The 22,142-nt window shown below is 39.5% G+C and overlaps 2 protein-coding genes across 2 annotated transcripts in view; one reads left to right on the forward strand and one right to left on the reverse strand.

The window, feature by feature from the left end:
- Positions 1-18,402, reverse strand: part of ABTB1 (ankyrin repeat and BTB domain containing 1) — a 29,958-nt gene extending 11,556 nt beyond the window's left edge. The window contains exons 1-9 of the mRNA XM_081939509.1: positions 18,388-18,402; positions 18,120-18,206; positions 14,733-14,795; positions 10,959-11,014; positions 9,622-9,766; positions 8,817-8,976; positions 7,560-7,605; positions 6,178-6,294; positions 5,776-5,891 (exon numbers count right to left, since the gene is read on the reverse strand). Coding sequence (XP_081795635.1) covers positions 5,776-5,891; positions 6,178-6,294; positions 7,560-7,605; positions 8,817-8,976; positions 9,622-9,766; positions 10,959-11,014; positions 14,733-14,795; positions 18,120-18,175 — 759 coding nt within the window. The 5' untranslated portion in view covers positions 18,176-18,206; positions 18,388-18,402. The remainder of the gene's footprint in view (positions 1-5,775; positions 5,892-6,177; positions 6,295-7,559; positions 7,606-8,816; positions 8,977-9,621; positions 9,767-10,958; positions 11,015-14,732; positions 14,796-18,119; positions 18,207-18,387) is intronic.
- Positions 18,403-18,445: 43 nt separating this feature from the next.
- On the forward strand, positions 18,446-21,101 carry FERRY3 (FERRY endosomal RAB5 effector complex subunit 3). Its single transcript, XM_081939508.1, has one exon. The coding sequence runs from the start codon at positions 18,841-18,843 to the stop codon at positions 20,464-20,466; it is 1,626 nt and encodes a 541-aa protein (XP_081795634.1). The 5' UTR covers positions 18,446-18,840; the 3' UTR covers positions 20,467-21,101.
- Positions 21,102-22,142: the final 1,041 nt, after the last annotated feature.

Below are 22,142 nucleotides of genomic sequence, written 5' to 3' on the forward strand. Positions count from 1 at the left end.
TCCCCACTCCAAGGGGAAGGTTAGTGCAAAATCCCAATTTCCTCCCGATCAGCTGGGACTCGGGAGGCAGAGAATAAATGGAGGCGGAGCCAGTCTGCGGTGGTGTTTACCGGTTCTCCAAACTGCTCAAAGTTTCCACCACCGGTTCTCCAGAACTGGTCAGAACCTGCTGAATACCACCTCTGTGCGGGACGGTATGAAGCACTAGAGCTCTCACACAACTATATATTGCAATTATTACAAAATGAGAAACAGTTTTTCTGTATCTAACCTGCCAGTATATTGGAAAGGGAAACAGAGAATACTGAAGTCTGGCATCCAGAATTGGCAAACCCCAAATATCAAAGTTTATGTTCCTAAGGCTAGAATAAGTCTTTAGAGCAGAATGAACTGAAACTTGCTCTTGGTTAAGGCTGGACTGAACCCATGAGTATTTTTTCAGTGACACGGAAAGCAATAACATGTCTACCAAACACGATAGCTACTAAAATCTGAGCTGGCAGTATTGGCAATAGCAAGCCTTTTGCAAGATACTACAAAAAAAGTGAAACGAAATGAGGCTGCCAATTCAGGTAAAAAAATACAGTTATGAGTAGTAGGTAAACTACCCATAAGGATTATGTAACTTTGGTTACCCTAAGAAATATGGCTTTTTCTCCCTTATATGAAATGAGCTCATTTATGTTTCTTTCCTTTAATGCTTTTGGAACCCAAAGTGCCATAAAGTTTTATATATGATACGTCTCAGCTCTCACCAGTGTTTTATCATGATGGAAGTAATTCAGTCTATGTTCTTAAAGAAACTGCATGCCTACATTATTCCTCCATCTGGAGGACAGATTTATCTACGGTTATGTGAAAAACTAAGTACACCCCATTTGATGTCTGTAGACATTCTCAGTCATCCAGGTCGTGGTTGTCCCAAATGTGCTTTTTCAGAAGGCAACTGAAGTTTCTTGTTTTTTCTTTTGAAGACAAGAACCAGGAACACTTACTCAGGTGACCCTGAGGACACAGATAAACTGCCAAGTGCTTCAAATACCCTCTAAAAGAATGCAAATGACCAGCTGTCTGCAAGGAATATAAATTCTTCCATTCACCCCTATCCTGTCAGAGCTGAAGAAGCTTCTTGAACGAGAAGCGAAATGTCTTCAAAGAAAAAACAAGAAAGTCCAGTGGCCTCCTGAAAAAGCACCTTTGGGACACCCCATTTGATGTTTCAACTTTTTAAATACATTTCAAAATACAGATATTTGATCTTCATTTCAACAATACCACTAAAGGAAATACAACAAATATCTTGCACCGTTTACATTTTGTAGCCCATCCTGTAATTTAAATAAAACTAAATGCAAATGTCTATGGAAAAAATAAGGGTACCCCCTATATTTATCATTACCTCAAATATCTAGAACCAGGCTCAGGTGCAAATGATCAGAACTAGGATGAATCTGTCTTGTTGAAATCTCAGACATTTAGTTTGTTTGCTCTTTGCTGTTGAAGTGTGTAGTATCACCATGTCTAGATCAAAAGAACACTGAAGCCTTCAGAAAGAAGATTATGGATGTCTATAGGCCTGGGATTGGATTTAAAAGGAATTCCAAGCAATTGGACATTGATGATTCTACTGTCCAGAAGATCATCTACAAGTGGAGATTTCAAACAAAATCCAAGTTATCCCAGTCAGGCCATCCTAGTAAGTTTGGCATGAGAGCAGAAATGTCAAGCATGTCTCCTTCAGCAACCAAGAAAGAAAGAAGAACTAACCTCCTTCAGCAACCAAGAAATGTCAAATGCTCCTTCAGCAACCAAGAAACTCCATTTGTAGAATTAAGAGTACTTTTACTGGTTATGAAAAGATAACAGCGAAGTAAAGCAAGATCTGAGGCAGAAACGTGTGAAATCATACATATCAAACATTTGCCCAACCCCCTCCCCCCAACAACCCCCCCATCCCATTGCCCAATCTGCAAATCCCTTAGGGGTCATGTGGGTGTATCTCCAAGAAGCATCATCAGGTTGGTATGCAGGACGGTTGGCCTTGACCAACTCCAAACATCGGCCATCAGCATGCGCAGAAGATGGTGAGAACAAAACTCCCTTTTTAATTATCACTCCTGTACCAATTATTCCCACCCCAAATACCATGCCCCCCCTCCCTGTTTCTATGGCAGCCGAAAGCAAGTAACGAAGCAGAGCCTGACAAGAACACAAGAGGCTGAAAAAAAGTCTCTAAGGACCATAGATGCTATATTCACAACCTATCGATAGCTCTTGCCACTACTGAGGTCAAAGTGCAGGAGTTTACTTTTAAAAATAGAGCTGCGCAACTTAGATCTATATGGAAAGTGTGCCATGGGAAAACTTTCAAAATGTCCAAAAAGAACACCAGGGCAAGACTAAAGTTTACTCCCGGTCTTTGCCAAGACCAGGACTTCTTGAACAAGGTATTTTGGAGAGGAGACAAGGATAGAGATAATTGGCCAAAGTATACATCAGAGGATGTTTGATGAAAACCAAAGACAGAATTTCACTAGAAGAATCTGATACCAACTGTAAAACGTGGTGGCAGAAATACTATGATCTGGGGCTACTTTGCCGCATCTGGTCCTGGGCAGCTCATCATCACAGAATCCACTATGAATTCTTCATTGTATCAGAGGATGCTCGAAAATAATCTGGAACCATCTGTCAGAAGACTAGAGCTCGGACAAATGAGAACTTTGCTACATGACAACCCTAAACATTCCAGTAAACCCCTCCCCCCCTTCAAAGGAATAAAGAAATGGAAAGTTCTGTAATGGCCAAGTCAAAATCTGGTTTTAAATCCCATCAAGATGTTGTAGAATGATCTGAAATTGGCTATGCATGCCAGAAACCACTCATCTTGCACAGCTGAAAACTTTCTGCATGGAAAAGTGAGAAAATTCCTCCCCATCAGTATTAGAGACTGATAAACAGTTAAAAGAAACACCCATTTGAGGTTGTTTTTGCCAAGTGTCCATTAGTCAAGGGTATTCTTCTTGTACAGGAGGAAGTGAATTGTCTGTAAAAAAATTTGTTGAATAAATGATTCCAAAAGTCAATTCTTCATAATTCTTTTTATACAACTACATTACTTTTATCTTTATATACTGCATGAATGAAGATAAATATTCTTACATCTACATTTATTAAAAATGGAAAGAAAACTGTACATGGAGTGTACTTAATTTCTCACAGGACTATAATCTCTAGTATAGTTGGTGTATGCCTATAAATAAAATGTTACATTGATATGGTTTTCCCCTACAGTCTGGGAAACCTTTGGGTTAGGGGACAGAAACAAAATAAAATCCTTAACAATTTTGTGAGATAATCTTGATTAGTAAAATTTACAAGTTAGTGCATTTTCATATTTTATTTCCTAAAATTTAGTTGGCAGATATAGGAAAATATGAAATATATGGCTTAGAAGCAATGAAATAATGGCTCAAACTCCACTGTATTACTATAGAAAAACAAGTGATAGAATTTTAGTCCTGCCTATGAATAATTTATTAGGATACTCTGGCAAAAAAATAATAATTCTGATTGGGACTATACTATATCATGAAGAGTAGTAGGATTTTTGTGTGACTGCCAGCAGAAAGATAATGTCTAATTTAGCAATTCTGGCTGGTTTTTTTATCTAATACGTTACAAAGCCTTTATTTATTGATTTGATTTAGGTGCCGCCAGATTCCAAGACAACTGTGTGTGGTTCACAATACAAAACAAATAACAATAAAATAGAACAATACAAGTGAACAAGATCAGCATCCAGTGATAATATAGGCAGAAACCCATCTAGCAAGAGGACCGCATCTGTTCTATCACAAGGCCTGGTAGAACAGCCAGATTTACAAGGCCTTCTGGAAATAATCAGAGTGGAAGCCACACACATTTCTGAAGGGAACTTCATTTTGAGAGGGTAGACACTGTGACAGAGAAGACATAGTTCCTGATCCTGACAGATGGCATTGTTTAATGATAATCATAAAAATCTGGACTGCGTCAATTCTGCCAGCTTTCAGTAGTTGGACAGAAACCATGGAAGATAGGTGGTTCCTCAAATAACCTGGCCTTATGCCATGCGGGCTTCTAATCAACACACTGATTTGCACCTGGAAGCACAATGGCAATCAATGTCGCTTGTGAAACAATGGTGTCATGTGGGCATATCGTGGCATGCTACAAACTGCCGGCACCAATGATTTTTGGACCAGCTGAAGCTTAAAAGTGCTTTTCAAGGGGAGCTCCATGAACAGGATGCTCCAATATTTGAGCCATGGGGTGATTAGGGCATGAGTGACTGTCTGAAGATTTCCCCATAGAGGAAGGGGCAAAACTGTGCACAAGAAGCTATGTAAAGACTTTCTTGGGCACAGCTGCCACCTGACCTTTGACAGGCGTTGGGAACCAATAGGACCCATATCACATATGATATACAACCCCATACAAGAGTAGAGATGGAAAAACCCTGGACCTGGAGGAGCCCAATATCCACAGCCTTTCAATTTGATAGGATTCAGTTGGAGCTATTTTATTCTCATCCAGATCCATATGGAATATCCCTTCACTGGAATAAGATCGTGACATCATCACTTGGCCAGCTCAGGATCCAAAGGTGTACTGGGTATCATCAGCATATTGATAATATGCTGGCAGATGATCTCTGTTTCATGTATTGTTGCACAAAACGGGATAAAGTATTGAACTATGGCACTCCGCAGGACTGATTGGAACTAGCCATGAAGGAAGAGAGTTGCTGTAAACACTGTTTCCAATTTCCAATCCCCACAGCCAATCCAAGGTTTTGAAGAGGCAAATTTGGAAAAAAAAAGTTTTTGCACTCTGTAGACCTCCCAAAAACGGCCTGTTTTTCACGAAAATGGGCCCTTTTTATAAAGGCATGAATAGTTTTTAGGAGGCTTGTAGAGTGCTGCAGGGCCCCCATACAACGAGCACAAAATAGCCCGTTTTTCACAAAAACGGTCCCGTTTTTTGTAAAAAAATTTTTTGCACGTATAGCCCTTGAGAGGCTTATAGAGTCCTCCTGGGGACTGGAAAGGGGCAAAAGTGAGCAAACAACAGCCAATTTTTCACTCATTTCTGCCCTCCCCAGCCCCCCGGAGCTCTCTGAAAGCCTTCTACAAACTCTGCACGGCCATTTTGGTGAAGGGGCGGGGTTTCAGGAGGCCAAAAATGCTGTATTCGGTGTATAAGACGCACCCAGATTTTCAGCCTCTTGAGGGAAAAAGGTGCATCTTATACTCCGAAAAATACGGTAATTCTTAACCCAGCTCTATAATCAACCATTACAACCAAGGTTGTTTCTTGGCTAAATGTCAGCCCGAGACATTACTGAAACCGAGATCATTTGCTTTTTCTAGGGTTCTCTGCAACCACAGCCAATCACTTGCTCAATAACCTCCCTTAAAAAGAGACAATTGGAGAAAAGATGCTAAATTGTACAGAATAGTTGGATTCAAGGGCACTCTCTTAAGGAAAAGGCACACCACCATTTCTTACAACATTGAAGGCACCACTCTCTTCCAGGCCAGTTAACGCAGTGCAGACCTTATTGCAAATCATCTCCCAAACCACCTTACTGGTTCAGGGGGGTCCTGGATCTAATAAACAGGTGGTCAAATAATTATCTGGCAGACTATTAAGCTAAATGTAGTTATATTAGATTACTCAGATGGAGGAACACATCAAAGAGATGGAAATGAGAAATGAAACACTTCCTACCCTGAATTCAGCTGGCAAGGCACACTCTGCTAGCAAAGCGAGGTCTTCCTGCAACCGGGAATCACCTGATGGCTCAATTGTAAGCACCTTTACACAGGTGCCTGGCTTGGAAGAAACTAAAAGGAACAAAATCAAAAATATCAAAGCTTTAAAAATACTAAATATTTTACTGACATGTTCTTCTAACATGAGCTAGAAATATATTGCATATATAGATATACTTCAGAGTAACTAAGTGAATTATTTTGGACTTTGATCAGTTTTAGAAACTATGGTTACCGACTCTACTATGGTGAGCTAGATATTGTAAAATAGACAAATTTGCTTTTGGTAATTAATATAGGAGAAATGGCTACTTTTCCATTTTCCTATAAAGAATGACAGTAAGATTGAAAGGCTTACCAAATTCATACACCTTTTTACATTTGGTTTCCAAGTCTTCAATGAGATCTTGGAGCTGACACTGTTTGGCCAATCTCTTGCAGTCATTTACATATTCTACATCTATGTCCAAACACCCTGGTAAAGAAAAGAAAAGAAAAGTACTAATTATCCTTTCACTTCATTCTTTCAATTCATCCCTGTTATTGTTTACTCATATCCTCTGAACTCACTTTCTCTCCCTCCATACAACCATAGCTATAAGCTTAAAACTCCAGCACCACCCTGTGGTTTAAAATAACACCTACTAATACTTTTGTGAATAAAACAGGTTATATGGGTATCTTAAAGTTATCTTCTAAACGATTTTATTAGCATGAAGCCTAAGAGGATGCTACTCTTTTACTGCTTTTAACCCTTTATATGTCTTGTTTTTTCCCATTGAAAATCATAGACTTTGGTAGTTTTAAAACTACCAAAAATTATGCTACTAAATTTCAATGTCTGAGGCAGTGTGTCAGCAATAAATACCTGAAAATTTGTCCAAATCTTCATAGGTGTATGAGGAACATATTTAAAAACAAAAAACTCTCTTTAAAACCTCTTTTAAAAGTTTCTGGAAATCCTAACCACATTCACTTTGGTGATTATTACTAATTACCGTGTTTCCCCGAAAATACGACAGGTCTTATATTTTTTTGACCCACGAAATATGGCCTTCGGCTTATTGAAGGGGAGGGCTTATTATTTTGGGGTTGCCAGGCGGCTGCTCCCTTGCGACTGGGTTCCCGAAGAGCAGGGCACAGCCTCAGGGTCGAATGGCTGTGTTGTGCTGTCGCAGCAGCAATGCAGCAGCAATAAGGTGACCAAGCTCGCGAGCAGCCGCCCGGCAACCCCCCTTTCCAGCCGGGTACAGCACCGCTGACCGACCTAGCAGTACCCGGAAGGCACCAAGCAACGCGAGCGCCTGTTCGCCGCCCTCCGCCTCCTGCGGCTCGGTGCCTTCGGAATGCCCCTAGGTGAGTGAATGGGGTTCTGCATGGCTGGGGAGGGGAGTTGCGCAGCGGCTTTTCCGCTCCCCGCTCGCATGAAGGGCATCTCCGCTGCTGGCGCCGTCCGCCACTTGGAGTTTTTTTTTCAAAGCACGGAGGACGGATGCCGCTCTGGAAGTATGCTCTATGGTTGTGGGCTGCAGATCGTACAACAATTCAACATCCACACACTATTTAATTCTGTTCCACAGCAAAAAAGCCGCACACCCATGATCTATTCATTCCTAGAACCTTTCAATAAATTCCAACAAATCTAAAACTTTGACAGGAAATATCAACAGGAAATTTATGTAGAACCTATTACAAATAAGAAATAAAACCCATAGTTTTAATATATCACATTAGATTTACCTGTATAGAGGTATTGCAGAAGGGAACTAAAGGCTGCTGGATTGATCTGTATATGGAACAAATGAGTTATATACAAACTTTTGAAAGAAATAATAATATAAATGAGACCTAAACTAGGAAGTAAACAGGGCCTAGAATTCTGTGGGCTGAATTGGGTAGCTACAGCTGGTGCAAAATGCAGACTGATTTGCAATATTGGCAAGTCTCATTATGTCCAAAATGGTTATAATGCCCCTGCTACAAGGGATGCAGTGTTTACTACTTGGCTTCTGGCTGTAATTCAATATGTCGTTGGTTATACAAAGCTCTGCATGGCATAGGGCCTAGCAATTTAAGGGACCATATGCCTCCTCTGGGGTCCACTCACCCTGAGAACTCTGACAGTTGGCTTGCTTCAGATTCCATTAATTAGGCAAGGTCATCTATGGGGAACCTAAAAAGCAGGATTACTCTGTTGCTGGAGCTGCCTGTTAAAACAGCTCCCTCCCCCATCACTCCAGAAATCCACATGGTTCCCACTTTGTCCATATTTAAGCATTTTTTAAATTTCCCCAAGCCTTGAGTTAAGATGGATGGATAGGCCTCTTTGAGAGGAATGTTTAAGGATAACTTTGCTCTACCTGGTGGCCAGTCTTTTATGAATATTGTTTCTTTTTGCAGACTTTTTCACTTTCTGAATTTGATCAGAGTTGACTGGCCAAAAAAAATAGGCAAACTAGTTTAGAACTTCCCTTCAGCTCTTAAATTTTAATGGCAAAAAGCCATCTATTTACAAATTATATAATCAGTTGGGTCAGATTTAGGAATATACAACAGGGCGGCAGAAGAGACTCCTTATGCTGACACTTTTGCCATCTTAAGGAGGACACATTAAGTGCCCAGGTAACATTTGCTAAAGGCTGAATGTTTTGCATGAAAAATGAGTTGGGAAACTGGTTTCCCATAATTCTAATAAAAAGTGATCTAGACTGCTCATGAGAGTTCATCTTTCTTATCTCATTTTCATTTTAAAATACTGAAGAGAAATATAAAAGAGGCTCAGTTTTCAGTACCTCCTAGTTCTAATTCACCTGCACTGCAGATTAATGTATCTGAAAGTGGAAAAATGTGATACTTCTGTTAGCATGATCTTGGTGGTAACCCATAATTCCATCACTTTAGCAATAAAATTTGTTGGGATCTGTTTTTGACAAATGACAAGTAAGAAAGTCTCAAATGTAAAAACATTCAGAAAAAAGCAAAGATTGGGTTTCTTACCAATGGATGTTTCAGTGCTATGACATTCTTCCCCTTCCACTTGGTCTCAAACATTTCTGCAAAATAAGCACTTCGAGCCCCCAGTACACATCGATGAGCACAGAAAGACTTCCCATGAACTATAAAAACAATGTCACTGTGGTAACCCTGTTCTAGAAGCCTGCAAGGAGATTGAGAGGAAAAAGTAGTTTCATTATTAAACAAGAATGGTGTGGAATAATTCAACTTGACATTTCTATGCACTGGGAGGATACATCACAACCTTTTCCCCCAAAGAAAAAGATTAAAGCTGTAAAATAGTATTATTAATATTGTATTTGATAAATCCTATTTATTTTTCTTATTGTAGTGTTACAGTATTTTTTACTCTGAATGATAAATTCTTAAGATATAACACCAGTCACAAATGTGTGAAGAAAGAACAGTTTTAAGTACCACTGTAGCTTTTTTACACACTCCATCTTCTTAACCACTTAAATTCCTGGCAATCAAATCCTGTCCTAATCCTCTCCAAAGGCCTTTAAAGAAGCCATGTCTTTCCCTGGGCTTCCACAGTAACTGCACAAATCATCTCTTCAGCTCAAAGACATATTTTTCTGAGTCTGTGCAGATACTGGACAAGTCTCTGCAAAGGTATGGCTTCTTTAAAGAGCAACAGACAGCCAGGGAGAAGAACTAAAGTATGCATATATAACAGAATGCCATAACTTAAAATCTATGGGAAGGCAAGATAAGAAATAGAAGACAATGATACAGCCCCCTCTGAAGATGACTCTTTTGCCAACATCAGAATACATCTCTTTACCGCTGAAGAAATGCATCATAGTAGTCCCTCTTCATGCACTTTGCTGTGATCTGCTTATATTCCTTCAACACTCGCCGAATAGTATCATTCAGAGCTCCATATAAGCACCGTTCACCATCAAAGGTGTTTGCTTCACATTTTGCACCTGTAGGGAAGATCAATTTATATAATGTAAACATGTATCACATTATACAACACGTTTTTATCAGTACTATTTTTGGAAGAGTGTCTGACAGAAACGACATAACTTCTATAGAGTCTTTAAATATCACTGCAATTTTTTAGGTCCAAAGAAAAGCTTACAAAATAGAATCAAATTCCATGCAGTGTTATCCACTTAAAGAGCTCATTTAAGACTAAGGAGCAATATTTTAGAGAAAGTACATTTTTATTGAGTGTGAATTATAAAATTATAAAATGAAAACAGAAATCCTGTAGTGGACAAATTTAAGTTCTCAAAATATTAGAATATTACATGAGGCTACTTTATTTGGCTGAAATAATAGAGACAAATCAATTTACATGCAGAATAAAAGATGTAGAAAAACAATAAAAATAATTTTAGTTTGTCATTACATTGAGTTGTGTATACTATAATAATACTCTCTGCTACATTACATTTCATTTCTAGGTAGCTGGCCTACATGCAGCTTTGGTTAAATTTTTTAATTGTAAAATATCTTATATATGTATCCCTAATTTTAGAAAAGCAGCAAGTCACCCCAAGAAAATCTTCATGTATTAGAACATGAATCTGCTTTGTGACTTAAAACACAATCTCCTGTTTTAATGTCTGACTTTTATTTTCACAGGTAAACTTTCCTGTTAGAAGAACAGTATACAGCTAACTGCATTCCTTTTTAATAGATTTTACTTGCAATCAAATTATTATTAAAGAATATATTAATTCTCAAGAACATATGGGTAAAGACATGAGTGAGCAATAGTTTGGTTTAGATGGGTCATTATGCCAAACAGCTATTCTTGGTTTTCGAATTTCTGCTACTACCCACTTCATAGCTAACAACAGCTGGCCATTTTAGCTTGCTTTTAAATTAGATCTCCCTCTAATCTAGTTTATCCTTTTAGATTTATCAATATGAAATGGAACAGAAACTATATTACATAAAATGTACCAAGTACTCTCCCACTTTCTAAAAAAACCTCAGACCCATAAACAAAAAGGGGGGAAGACTTTCTTTGGTGTTAGAAACGAATTGAAAGGAACTATAGTTTTCATCATAGCAAGATTATTAGCTGATTTTACAGCTCCAGGTCTAAAGGGCATAAAGTGACAACGTATATTTATTTCTAGAAGAATATATCAGTCTTCTTACCACTGGCTAGAAGATATTGCACAAGTTCTTCATGTCCGCAGAGACAAGCATAATATCTATAAAAGAGAACAGTGAGTCAGGCACTGGAAGATGTTCTAATATCTCCCTCCCAATTGGAGCTAAACATCCTGAGGTCCTTTAGCCATTCTTTGTAGCAGTGTTGGGTTGCAGGCGGTATGTCCCGGTACCCTTCCGGTACAATACTCCGGAGGGCCCACCCGACCCGCCCGCGCTCCTTGCCTGTCCTTTAAAGCCTTCGGCGTTTCCGCGCATGGTGCATACAGCACCTGCACGACGCTCCGCCAAGCAGCTGGAGCATTGCGGAGGCTTGCAGAGCAATTGTGCACACTGGAAGGTATGCACAATTCTGTATGTTTAAATCTCATGTGGAGGACGCTGGGCCCCGTTGCAACCGGTACGGGTTGCAACGGGATCCGGAACCTACCACTGCTTTGTAGGCTTGCTTTTCTGGCCTTTCACTATCCTTGTATCCTTCCTTTGAACTTGTTCCCCTTTGCTTCTTAAGGACTAGACATAGTACTCCAAGTGAGGTCTGACCAGGGCAAAGTAAAGTGGAACAATCATTTCCTGTGATTTAGATTTTATGTTATTAAAGCACCCAAGATAGCAACAAAGTTATGTTGTAACACCATCCACAGAATGGGCATTTTACAGCCCATAATGCACTCCCAGCAGTCGTAAAGGGTGGTACAATGCCTCCTGCAATCATCTGACTGCATGTTGGACAGGTCAGCTCTATGTCCAGTTGTGAATTCCACACTCATGTGATTTGTGATGTTTTTGCTTATTTTCTGGCCGAACAAAAACCCATTCAAATGAATGGGTTTTCTTAAAAGCCCTGGCATTTGCTTAATGATTGTTGAATCCTCGCAATAAAGCACTGAAATAGCCAAAAGTGTTGCTGCTTTCGCCACAGATTATCCCTATATTACCGAGCTTTCAAAGTCAAGCTTATTTCCATAAAGCTGTTTAATTTGGTTATATGTATATGCAAAGAATTTTAAACTAAAAAAATTATTCAGATCCACTACAGTGTAGGATGACACCCCCAATAAAATTCAAGTTTAGAATTATGCAAGTGTAGCAATATCTTGGTTCCTAAGCACTCTCACTAATTGTATCACTGAGCTCACACATCATATTAAATCATAATGTGGCCTATTTGGTATTAACTTTGCATATTTTAGGACCAAACTCATATAGTTTATTTAGTAACTCATTATGAGAAAAAACATAGCATAACAAGATAGTCACACAATGGAAGATAATGTATTATCTGATATTCCCTCAGTTGGAAAGAAAGAACTCATCTCCAATAAACAAACCAGGAAAATGATACATTTGAATTTTTAAAAGAAGTATAAATGATCTGCTCCTATTATGCAAGACTTCTAGAACAAATCACATTAAATAATAAACATTTTAAACAGTAATTTCTTATGAGAAAAAGCATTTGGACTTAGATTTAAATATATAGAATTGGGTATACTGTATTTTTCAGACTATAAGATGCACCAAGATTTTGAAGAGGAAAACAAGAAAAAAAAAGTGTTTGCCTTCCCTGCTCCCAGAAGCACTCTGCAGGCCTCCAAAACCTCTGTGCGTCCTGTTTTTGGCAAAAACGGGACACGCAGGGTGGGGTTTTGGAGGGCCAAAAATGACCGTATTCAGTGTATAAGATGCACAGACATTTCCACCCTATTTGGGGGGGGGGGAGTGGGTCTTATACTCCAAAAAGTATGGTACTTAAATTTCTTGTCTTGGTTCTAGAAAGATAGCCAGGTTACAGCCAGCAAATTTTCCTAAATAATTCATTCTACAATAAGAGCCTTTTTCCTACTCTCATCTTGAGGAATCAAGATAAAACAAAGTTTAAGTAAGTTGTCCAGAAGTTGCTTAAGCTTTTAAGGCAAAACCACCACTTTGATTTTTTTCTAGATTCAGACCGATAACCAAAACAACTACTTTAGGACTGATGAAATCATAATTTTCTGAAAGATACTTGGATAAAGTTATTTTTGCCTACCTCATAAACAGCAGACATTCTCACCAATCCCACAATGTTGTCTTTCAACCACTACTAATGCAAAATAAATTTACATAAGCTGCTTTCTCACCACCCTCTGAAAAACTGTTCTTATTTCCCCCCCAATTTTCAAAACCAATCAAATTCACATTCACAATAAATTAACCCTGCGCTAGTGGGTGTTTGTTTTCTCACTGTACAGACTGCCTGCCACACTTTATCTAGCTGGCATTTCATTTAGCTCACCTTACTAACATGCTGTCATGGACTATGCTATAGCATAAAAGCTCTCAAACACAACCTTTCTGATACACTGTCCTCCAAATTGGTAATGCTCAGTTTTTCTGTTTGGAATCAAAAGACAGCTGCTAACAGAGTATGTGCTTTGCTTTCTGTGAAGAAGATCTTTAAGAACCATAGGAAGCAATTAGTGAACTTGACAGAGAAAGGAGCACTAGTTTATTGGCACTCTTATTTGGCAAATGGCTAACTAGAACCAAAGTGAACAATGCCTGAAGAAGTTTTCTGCAAATTCCAAACTTGCAAATTTGAGGCAGCATGTTAAGAAAAATGACTTCTGTAGACAATGAAGACAATGTGAAGTCACAAGTACATATTAAATTGCATTACAAACAAATAAATGGAAATATTTATGGTGTGACTGATCACATTGTATAATTCTAGAGATCCTTATGCTACCCTGCCCCTTATGTCAGTCCTTTTGCTTCGAAAATAATGTAGCTCCATTTTGCAATTTAAGGGCTATCTGGGTCGCTCCGCAGCTGTATGAAAATCTTGGCAATGAGTATTTTTCGTTTTATAACAGCGGGTGGTTCACCGCTCGACTCTTAAAGGAGCAGCGGAGCGTTTCCCAGTCAAATTCTGACCTGCCTCAGCCGAACGGAACGCCGAGGGCGCTTCTGTGGCAAACAGCAATTTTTCTTTTCCTCAAGTTTTTTACGAGGCTCTGGGAGACGAAAAAACTCCTTTTACAGCGATTTTTCTTTTCCTCAATTTTTCACGAGGCTCTGGGAGACGAAAAAACTCCCTTTACAGCCGTGCCTGCCTCACCGCTGACAGCCTACTTGCCCTGAGAGGGCTTAGAGGCTCGACAATAAAAAGCCTGGCCGCAAAGGACCTTTGGGTTGACTGTCAATATATGAGAGTCTTTAGGAAATTCCTCAAACAATTAATATTTGCGATTTTAATGATACCAATAAAGATCAGACACCAGAGAAAGGCGATAATACATCCATCCTCTCAACTGGACTGAGTCGAAGCTGGGATCTGCCTAGCAACAGGGGTGGAGTTTAAACTCATTACAAGACCCAGTCCTCAATATAATTGGATGAAGGTTAACCCAATCTGGATGCTGCCTCCACCACTAGGGAGAATTAATGTTTCCATGCTACTGGCTAATTCAAATTAGCAGGATTTTTCTAGCAACTTATTCAAATGGCCAATCTCAAACAATGATAAAAACTATTGTTACCCATATTTTTGCAAAAGAAGAAAAGTATCCAGGTTGACAGAGGGGTAAACACTGGAGTATTCTTCACACATATAACCTGGCAGAGATTACTTAAAATACTTATTAAAAAAAGCATTTTCTTTTCAAAAAATAGAAAGGATAGAAAAATGCTGCAAAAACTGAAAGACCTTAGTTTTTCTTAAATCCCTGTGTAAGTTACCAAACAGTATAGGTGTCTCAAGGCCAAAGCACTCACAAAGGGGTACTGTCCCATTTGTCTCGGACATTGATTTCAACATCTCTCTGTTCAAGAAGGTATCTGAAAGACAAACAGACAATTTTAATAACTAAGAAGCTATTCCAACACACTTCATTCATGGGTTGCGTTTTCTTTTTATTACAAAAGTATCCCAGCAACGGAGCCCTCTCAAAGCCTCAACCCAAATAAGTGAGAGTCCACCAAAAATATTTTTGCACATTAGACTAATTCTACTGCTTTCCATTTGTCTGCCTACTACAGATCAAATCTGGTTACAGTAAGTTTACTTTATTGTCATTGCACCTCGTAAAGTGAAATTAAATGCCATCTTCAGTGTACATCATACATAAGAAAACTATAAAAAAATAAAACAAAGACACACATCCTTCCACACTCTACACAATTGAAAACCCCTGATACTGCATTTATATTGCACTATACATTATACAAATCTAACTTTCTAATGTGTGTGTGTGGGAATCAAATAACAAAAGTTCTTTAGGTTATTTATCAAAGATACTATTTAGAGGAATACAAATATTGTCCCCTTATATTAGGAGCATGAAGAAATAGAAGCATGCAGCAATAGCTGCATTGGTTTCCACTTAGTTTTCAGGTGCAATTATAAGTGCTAGTTATCACTTTTGAAATCCTTCATGGCTTGGAGCCTCATCACTAAAAGTGCTTACTCCAAATAGAATCTGCCTGAAGAAACTAAATGCTCAGAATTCCCATTCACCAGGAATTAAGGCAGAAGGGACTAGAGACAAGCACCCTCCTATTAAGGAATTTTCTATTATCAAATATAGCATTGGTCCTTCATACCTAGAATTTAGAAAATTAGCTCTATCTGAGAGGATTTGACCTGGAAAATGAGGAATGCATATGCCAGAGGTGAATGGTAGCACAGCAAGGATATAATGCTATTCATGATTTTTTAAAGATAGCATTCTACTGATTTAGACACTATAATATCATTGTACAGACTAATAGGATTGTTATATTGTTTTTCTCCATGCTGTTTAGATTTCCACTGACTGAATAATTTTCCTAGAAACTAGGAGAGTGTGAATTCTAATCCTATCTTAGGCATGAAAGTCAGCATGGTGACTTTGGGCCAGTCACTCTCTCAGCGTACCTCACAGTTTTATTATTGTGAGGTAAATAGGAGGAGGAAAGACTATTAGGTATGTTCACCACCTTAAATTACTTACAAAGTAATAAAGGAGGGATTGAAATCAAACAAATAACTGAAATAAACAAAAAAAAAATAAAGCATCTTTTGTTTGTTGAAAATTCCTTTAAGCACTATAAGAATAATTATCAACTAATTTAGTCATCTAATATTTAATCAGATGTAAATGCTGTGAAGTACATAATATAATCACAAACAGAGACCCTCTCTTTATAAATTGCTAACAATTACTGTTAGCTTGTATTTTGTTTATGTTCTGTTATACAGTAACAGCACTGAATTCTTCGTTGTTACAGGCCGCACTAAACTCATCTAGTGGAAAAGCATTTATCTTCAAATAAATACCATGTAATTTTAGGGTGGGACTGTATATTTATAAATTGCTTCAAAGCTCATTTCACATATACTGTATCTCTTTACTTTTTACACTGGCTGTGTTAGGATATCTGAAGTTGTCAGCTGTTCTAGTAGATGATGAAGTAGAGCTGATAAGCAGGAAAACTTTTTTAGAAAGAAAAATGCTAGATGGCAGCATTGAGCATAACTAGACTGATGGAAAAACAGAACAAAATGAAACCATAAGGCAGGTTTATTCTACTAAATCTTTGGATGGTAAAGATAATTCCAAGGCTAGACCAAGAAACAAAATTCCAGAGGCAATGTCAAACCACTTCTATGTCATTGTCAAGAAAATTGCAGTGACATATCCATCAAGTCACCAGGAAGTGAACCTAATCAAGGAGGAGGATAGATTTCCCACTACTGTCATGAAACAACTTAAGAGACTTAATAATACCAAACAGTACTTGCTTTGGGAGTTAAGTAAAGATGAGCAGGCCAAAAGCATGTTGACAAAATTAAAACAGCATTCTTTCTATCATTTTTGGGTTCCAAATATTTAATATACTGTAACACACATTTTATATTACTATCTAGCACAAGATTCTAACACATACTTGAAATGATGAAATGTGTGGAGAATGCATACACACTTTGCTGTTGTTGGAAGAGAGAAAATGGAAATGGGAGTGATGAAAGCTAATGAGAATTACCTACAGTATAGCGACTTCCAACAAAGCAAGTGTGAATCAGGCATTCTTTCATTGAATATTTTAATATATGTAACGTGAAAAGAAAATTTGGTCACCATGAAAAATGGTGTTAATGCTTCTTTTGAACATCTCACTACTGTTATACCGAATGCCACGAAGAGCCAGATGTGGTATACCTAGCCCATTTCCTCCCAAATGTAGTTCAATACAAGTAGTCCTCAACTTACAGCCACAACTGAGCCCAAAAGTTATGTTGTTAAATGAGAAATGTGTCGTGAGTTTTGCCTCATTTTACGACTTTTTTTGCCACATTTGTTACGTGAAACACTGCCGTTGTTAAATTAGTAACATGGCTGTTAAGTGAATCTGGTTTCCCCATTGACTCTGCTTGTGTCAGAAGGTCGCAAAAGGGGATGACATGACCCCGGGACACTGCAGCCATCATAAATGTGAGTCAGTTGACAAATGTCTGAATTTTGACCATGGGAATGCTGCAACGGTCATAAGTGTGAAAATTTATCATGTCACTTTTTTCAGTGCCATTGAGATTTTGAATGGTCACTAAACAAACTGTTGTAAATCGAAGACTACCTGTACTTAAAACACAGTTTTCATTCTACACTTCCATCAACCTACACAACTTTTCCCTTGCATGCCACATAGTTGTTGCGTTCTCTGCTACCCCTAAAAAGATGGCAAATAAGTAATTAATACTTAGAAGCACTTTCAGTTAAGTGCTTGGTACTCCCTGGTATACATTAGCAATAGCACTTAGACTTATATACCGCTTCACAGGGCTTTTACAACCCCTCTCTAATCGGTTTACAGAATCAGCCTATTGCCCCCAGACAATCTGGGTCCTCATTTTACCCACCTCGGAAGGATGGAAGGCTGAGCCAACCTCATAGGTTGGAAGAGTCTGAAAATGCAAGAGCCACTTTGAAAAGTTGTGGCTGGTAAACAAACACGCAGCGACTCTCAAGAAACACAAGGGCGGCAAAGCCCGAGAAGCGGGAGTTATATACCACCCCGTACTACAACCACCTAACCGACCTCGGGGGCTCAGGTTATGCCCCAAACGGGCCACCCACACCTTCTCCACCCAGCGCCCCCTTAAAGCCTCGGCCCAGGCCTCACCGCACGCGACAAACGTCGCCCTTCTTGCAGCTGGTGAAGAGGTCGCTGGTGTCCATGGCCCGGCGGAAAGCGCCGCATTGACCCGGCCTGGAAGGGAGCGAAGGTGGGTTCGGGCAAGCGGGGGGAGCGGGCCGCGAAGGGGAACCCGAGCGGGACGGACGTAAACAGGACCGACGGGGGCTGAGCCTACCAAGGCCGGCCCTCGCTCTCTCCCCACCCCGGCTAGCGCGCAGGCCCGCCCCTCTCGCCGGTTCGTAGGAGGCTGGACCTGGCGGCGGGAAGGAGCCCTGCCCCGCTTGAAAGGTGAGCCGGGACGGCAGTCTGTCCACCCCACACCGTGGCTCAGGACGGTCCCAGCTACGCGGAGACGGTGTCGGCGACTCGCCCTCTTCGGACGCTCCCCATCACGCCCGGGGATTCGCAGGCCGCCCGTTTTGCGACCCTCGCCCAGGAAACGGCGACGCTGCTCGCTTTTTAAGGCTCGAAGAGGCCGCGGGCCGCGAAGCCTTTCTCTCCACGCTCCGGAAGCCGGCCCCCCATTTAAAGGGAGCGGGCGCTGCAAGAAGCGACCGAGAAGCGGAAGCTCGTGTTGTAGGGTTGGGTGGTTGTTTTTTTGCTTTTGACAAGGACGTGAATTCAAAGCGCTTTAAAGAAGGCGCCTAAACCTCAAAAGGAAGAGCCGCTGAGGAAAGGAGGGGGAAAGAAAAGAAAAAGCCGCAGGATGGAGAGAGAATTTGTGTATGAATTCAAGGCCGGGAACCAGCATTTTCTGCTGACCGTGCCGCTGAAGTTCCCCGTCCAAGAAAACGTTAATCATTTGCCTAGACGCCTAATGCTGCTTCACAATTTGCCTTGCTTCGTGGAAAACGGCTTGAAAGAGTCTCTGACTAAATTCATAGAGGAGGAATCCGTGGAAGATTTTGACAGAGAGGCGGAAGCTGCCCTGGAGGCTGTGAAATCTGGTAAAATGAATTTACACCAGCTGGCGAAGGCTTGGGCCCAAGCTTACACTGAGGCAACCTCCGAGCATGCCAGACCAGAAGACCCCAGCTGGGATGAGGATTTTGCAGATGTTTACCATGACTTGATCCACTCTCCTGCCTCTGAAACTCTGTTAAACTTGGAACATAATTATTTTGTTAGCATCTCCGAATTAATAAGCGAGAGGGATGTGGAGCTTAAAAAACTGCGAGAAAGACAACGGGCAGAAATGGGTAAGGTGATGCAAGAACTGGGGAAATCATTAACAGATCAAGATGTAAACATGCTGGCAGCTCAGCACTTTGAATCCCAGCAGCTACTGGAGAACAAGTGGAGCAGTGAATTGAAACAAACCACAGCAATCCAAAAACAGGAGTATCAAGAATGGGTGGTAAAAGTTCACCAGGATCTGAAAAATCCCAACAGTACTATTGGTGATGAGATCAAAGTTACTCCTAATCAGTGGAGAGAATCTGAAGAAGGAACTGGAAGACTCTTTGAGGACCAGAGGCAATTGGAAGAAAGTTTCACTATCCATTTGGGAGCGCAGCTGAAAACCATGCATAATCTGCGACTACTGAGGGCAGATATGCTAGATTTCTGCAAGCACAAGCGCAGTCACCGCAGCGGAGTCAAACTCCACCGTCTTCAAACGGCACTATCACTTTATTCAACTTCCCTTTGCGGTCTAGTCTTGCTTGTGGATAATCGCATCAGTTCGTACAGTGGGATCAAAAGAGATTTTGCAACTGTTTGCCAGGAGTGTACAGATTTCCATTTTCCTGGAGTTCAGGAACAGCTTGAAGTTGTTCAGCAAGTTGTACTTTATGCCCGAGCACAACGCAGTAGTAAAGCGAAAAGACTAAATGAAGCAGGAAACAGAAATAGTGGCAATGAAGATAAATCTAAGAACGGGGAACAGAATCAATCAAATATTTTTCCAGGAGAATTTTATATCACCCGACATTCAAATCTCTCTGAAATTCATGTGACTTTTCATCTTTGTGTGGATGACAATGTGAGGTCAGGTAATATTACAGCCCGGGATCCTGCAATCATGGGCCTCCGAAATATCCTTAAAGTGTGCTGCACCCACGATATCACCACAATTAGTATTCCTCTTCTGTTGATACATGATATGTCTGAAGAAATGACAATATCTTGGTGTCTGAAAAGAGCGGAACTTGTATTTAAGTGTGTCAAAGGATTTATGATGGAAATGGCTTCCTGGGATGGTGGGATTTCACGAACTGTTCAATTCTTGGTACCACAAAGTATTTCTGAAGAAATGTTTTACCAACTGAGTAACATGTTGCCACAGATTTTCCGTGTGTCATCTACGCTAACTCTGACATCCAAACACTGAACTCTCCAAAATTCTGCAAAGGATTAATAAAGTGATTCTGGATTTTAATACCGGAAACACTCTGATAACTTGAACATGATTGTTGAAATTCCTAACATAAGCATTTGGCAGTATTTTAAAAGTCCCACTGTACTTTCATGCCTACACAAGGTAAATGGATAATGGGTTATTTTTTCCTTCTTTTTCTGCCATTTTGGGTTCCAGGCCCTCTCTCTGTTAAATGCTGTTATAAGGTCCTTCCAACTCTTAGATAACAAGAACTGTAGTAGAAAAGTGGGAAGCTAAATGTCTGTGTATCACTGGAAAGTAGTTGTAGGTTGAAACTATAATTATCAAAGGAAAAAAATGCTTGCTTTTTAAAAGATATGGATGTATTCATATAGAAATGTCCTTACATGTTTTGAGGGTGATACCAGTTTGTTACTTCACAGAATAGAATGTTAACACAGGCAAATACAATGATAACATGTACTAAACAGTTTTTATAGTACCAGGTGGGATTTTAGAATATATATTTTTTCTGTAGGGCTGTAACCTCTACTTTGAAATATTTGGCTGGATTTTTGCAGCCCAAATATAGTAGTCCTATTTGAAATGGCATTATGTTTTGCTCTTGAGTTCATAAAAGAGTTCATAAAACATGGAGAATTCAAAACCACTGCAGTAAATTAACAGCTTCAGTTTTTTAATAAGAGCAGGGGAGCAATTCATGTCTTTCAAATTTCATTGTGGGATTCATGCACTTTTCCTAGCCATATACTGTGATCATTTGCTTGGTTTTCGCTTCAGATGTTGTGTAAACTGGACCATTGTAGTTTGCAAATCATGGCTTTAAAAATTTGATTCACACAATGTGTAGAAAAATATAATTTCCCCTGCAAAGACACAAGATATTCTTTCTATACTATAGGTGGTGAAAATAACATTCAGAACAACTACATCTTAGTTATATCTTTCTGCCAGTAGGCAAAAACATTTTCCTTAAAGTAGATTGATGGGTTTTGGGTGTGGATTTGGTCAATTATGGTGCTATTCAGTAATGGTAACAGTAGAGAAAGAGGGGATGGAAGTTGAAGAAATACATTATTTTTAAAAAAGTATAACTATAATTAAATCTCAAATTAATTAAATTAACCAGGCATGCCTCTGCTCTGCTCTACTCTGTGCTGCTCTTGGTACAGATATGCCTCTGTTTCATCTAGATTAAGAAATGAGTTTGTAACCCATAATTAATACTAATTTAAGTTTGGTTTTTGGTTGGAATTTGTGTGTGTGTATACACACACACACACACATACACACACACACAAGATAATGGAATATGTAGAGAAGCAAAATACACATAACTCTAATTAGATTATTTAGGAACCTGGACTGGATCATAGACAATTATTATGACTTTGTTGTGCATAATAAATATAAATTAAGTGAAGTAAAATCATATGATATTGCCATTTTGGTGGTCAAGTTTCCCATTATGGAGATTTTCTAACATATTTGTCACCTTAGCAACATTTCCAGTTCTTTCCTGTTTTCCAGGATCTTGTTAATACTTGTCTCTTAAAGAATTGCTTGGATTATAAAAAAAATAAAAAAAATAGGCCAAGTTAAGATCTAATGAAATGACTAGAGTTATGGCTTGCTTATTTAATAAGAACTTAAATCCAAAAGGACTC

Source organism: Natrix helvetica (assembly GCF_964273705.1).
Source record: "Natrix helvetica genome assembly, chromosome: 1".
Lineage (NCBI taxonomy): Eukaryota > Metazoa > Chordata > Lepidosauria > Squamata > Natricidae > Natrix > Natrix helvetica.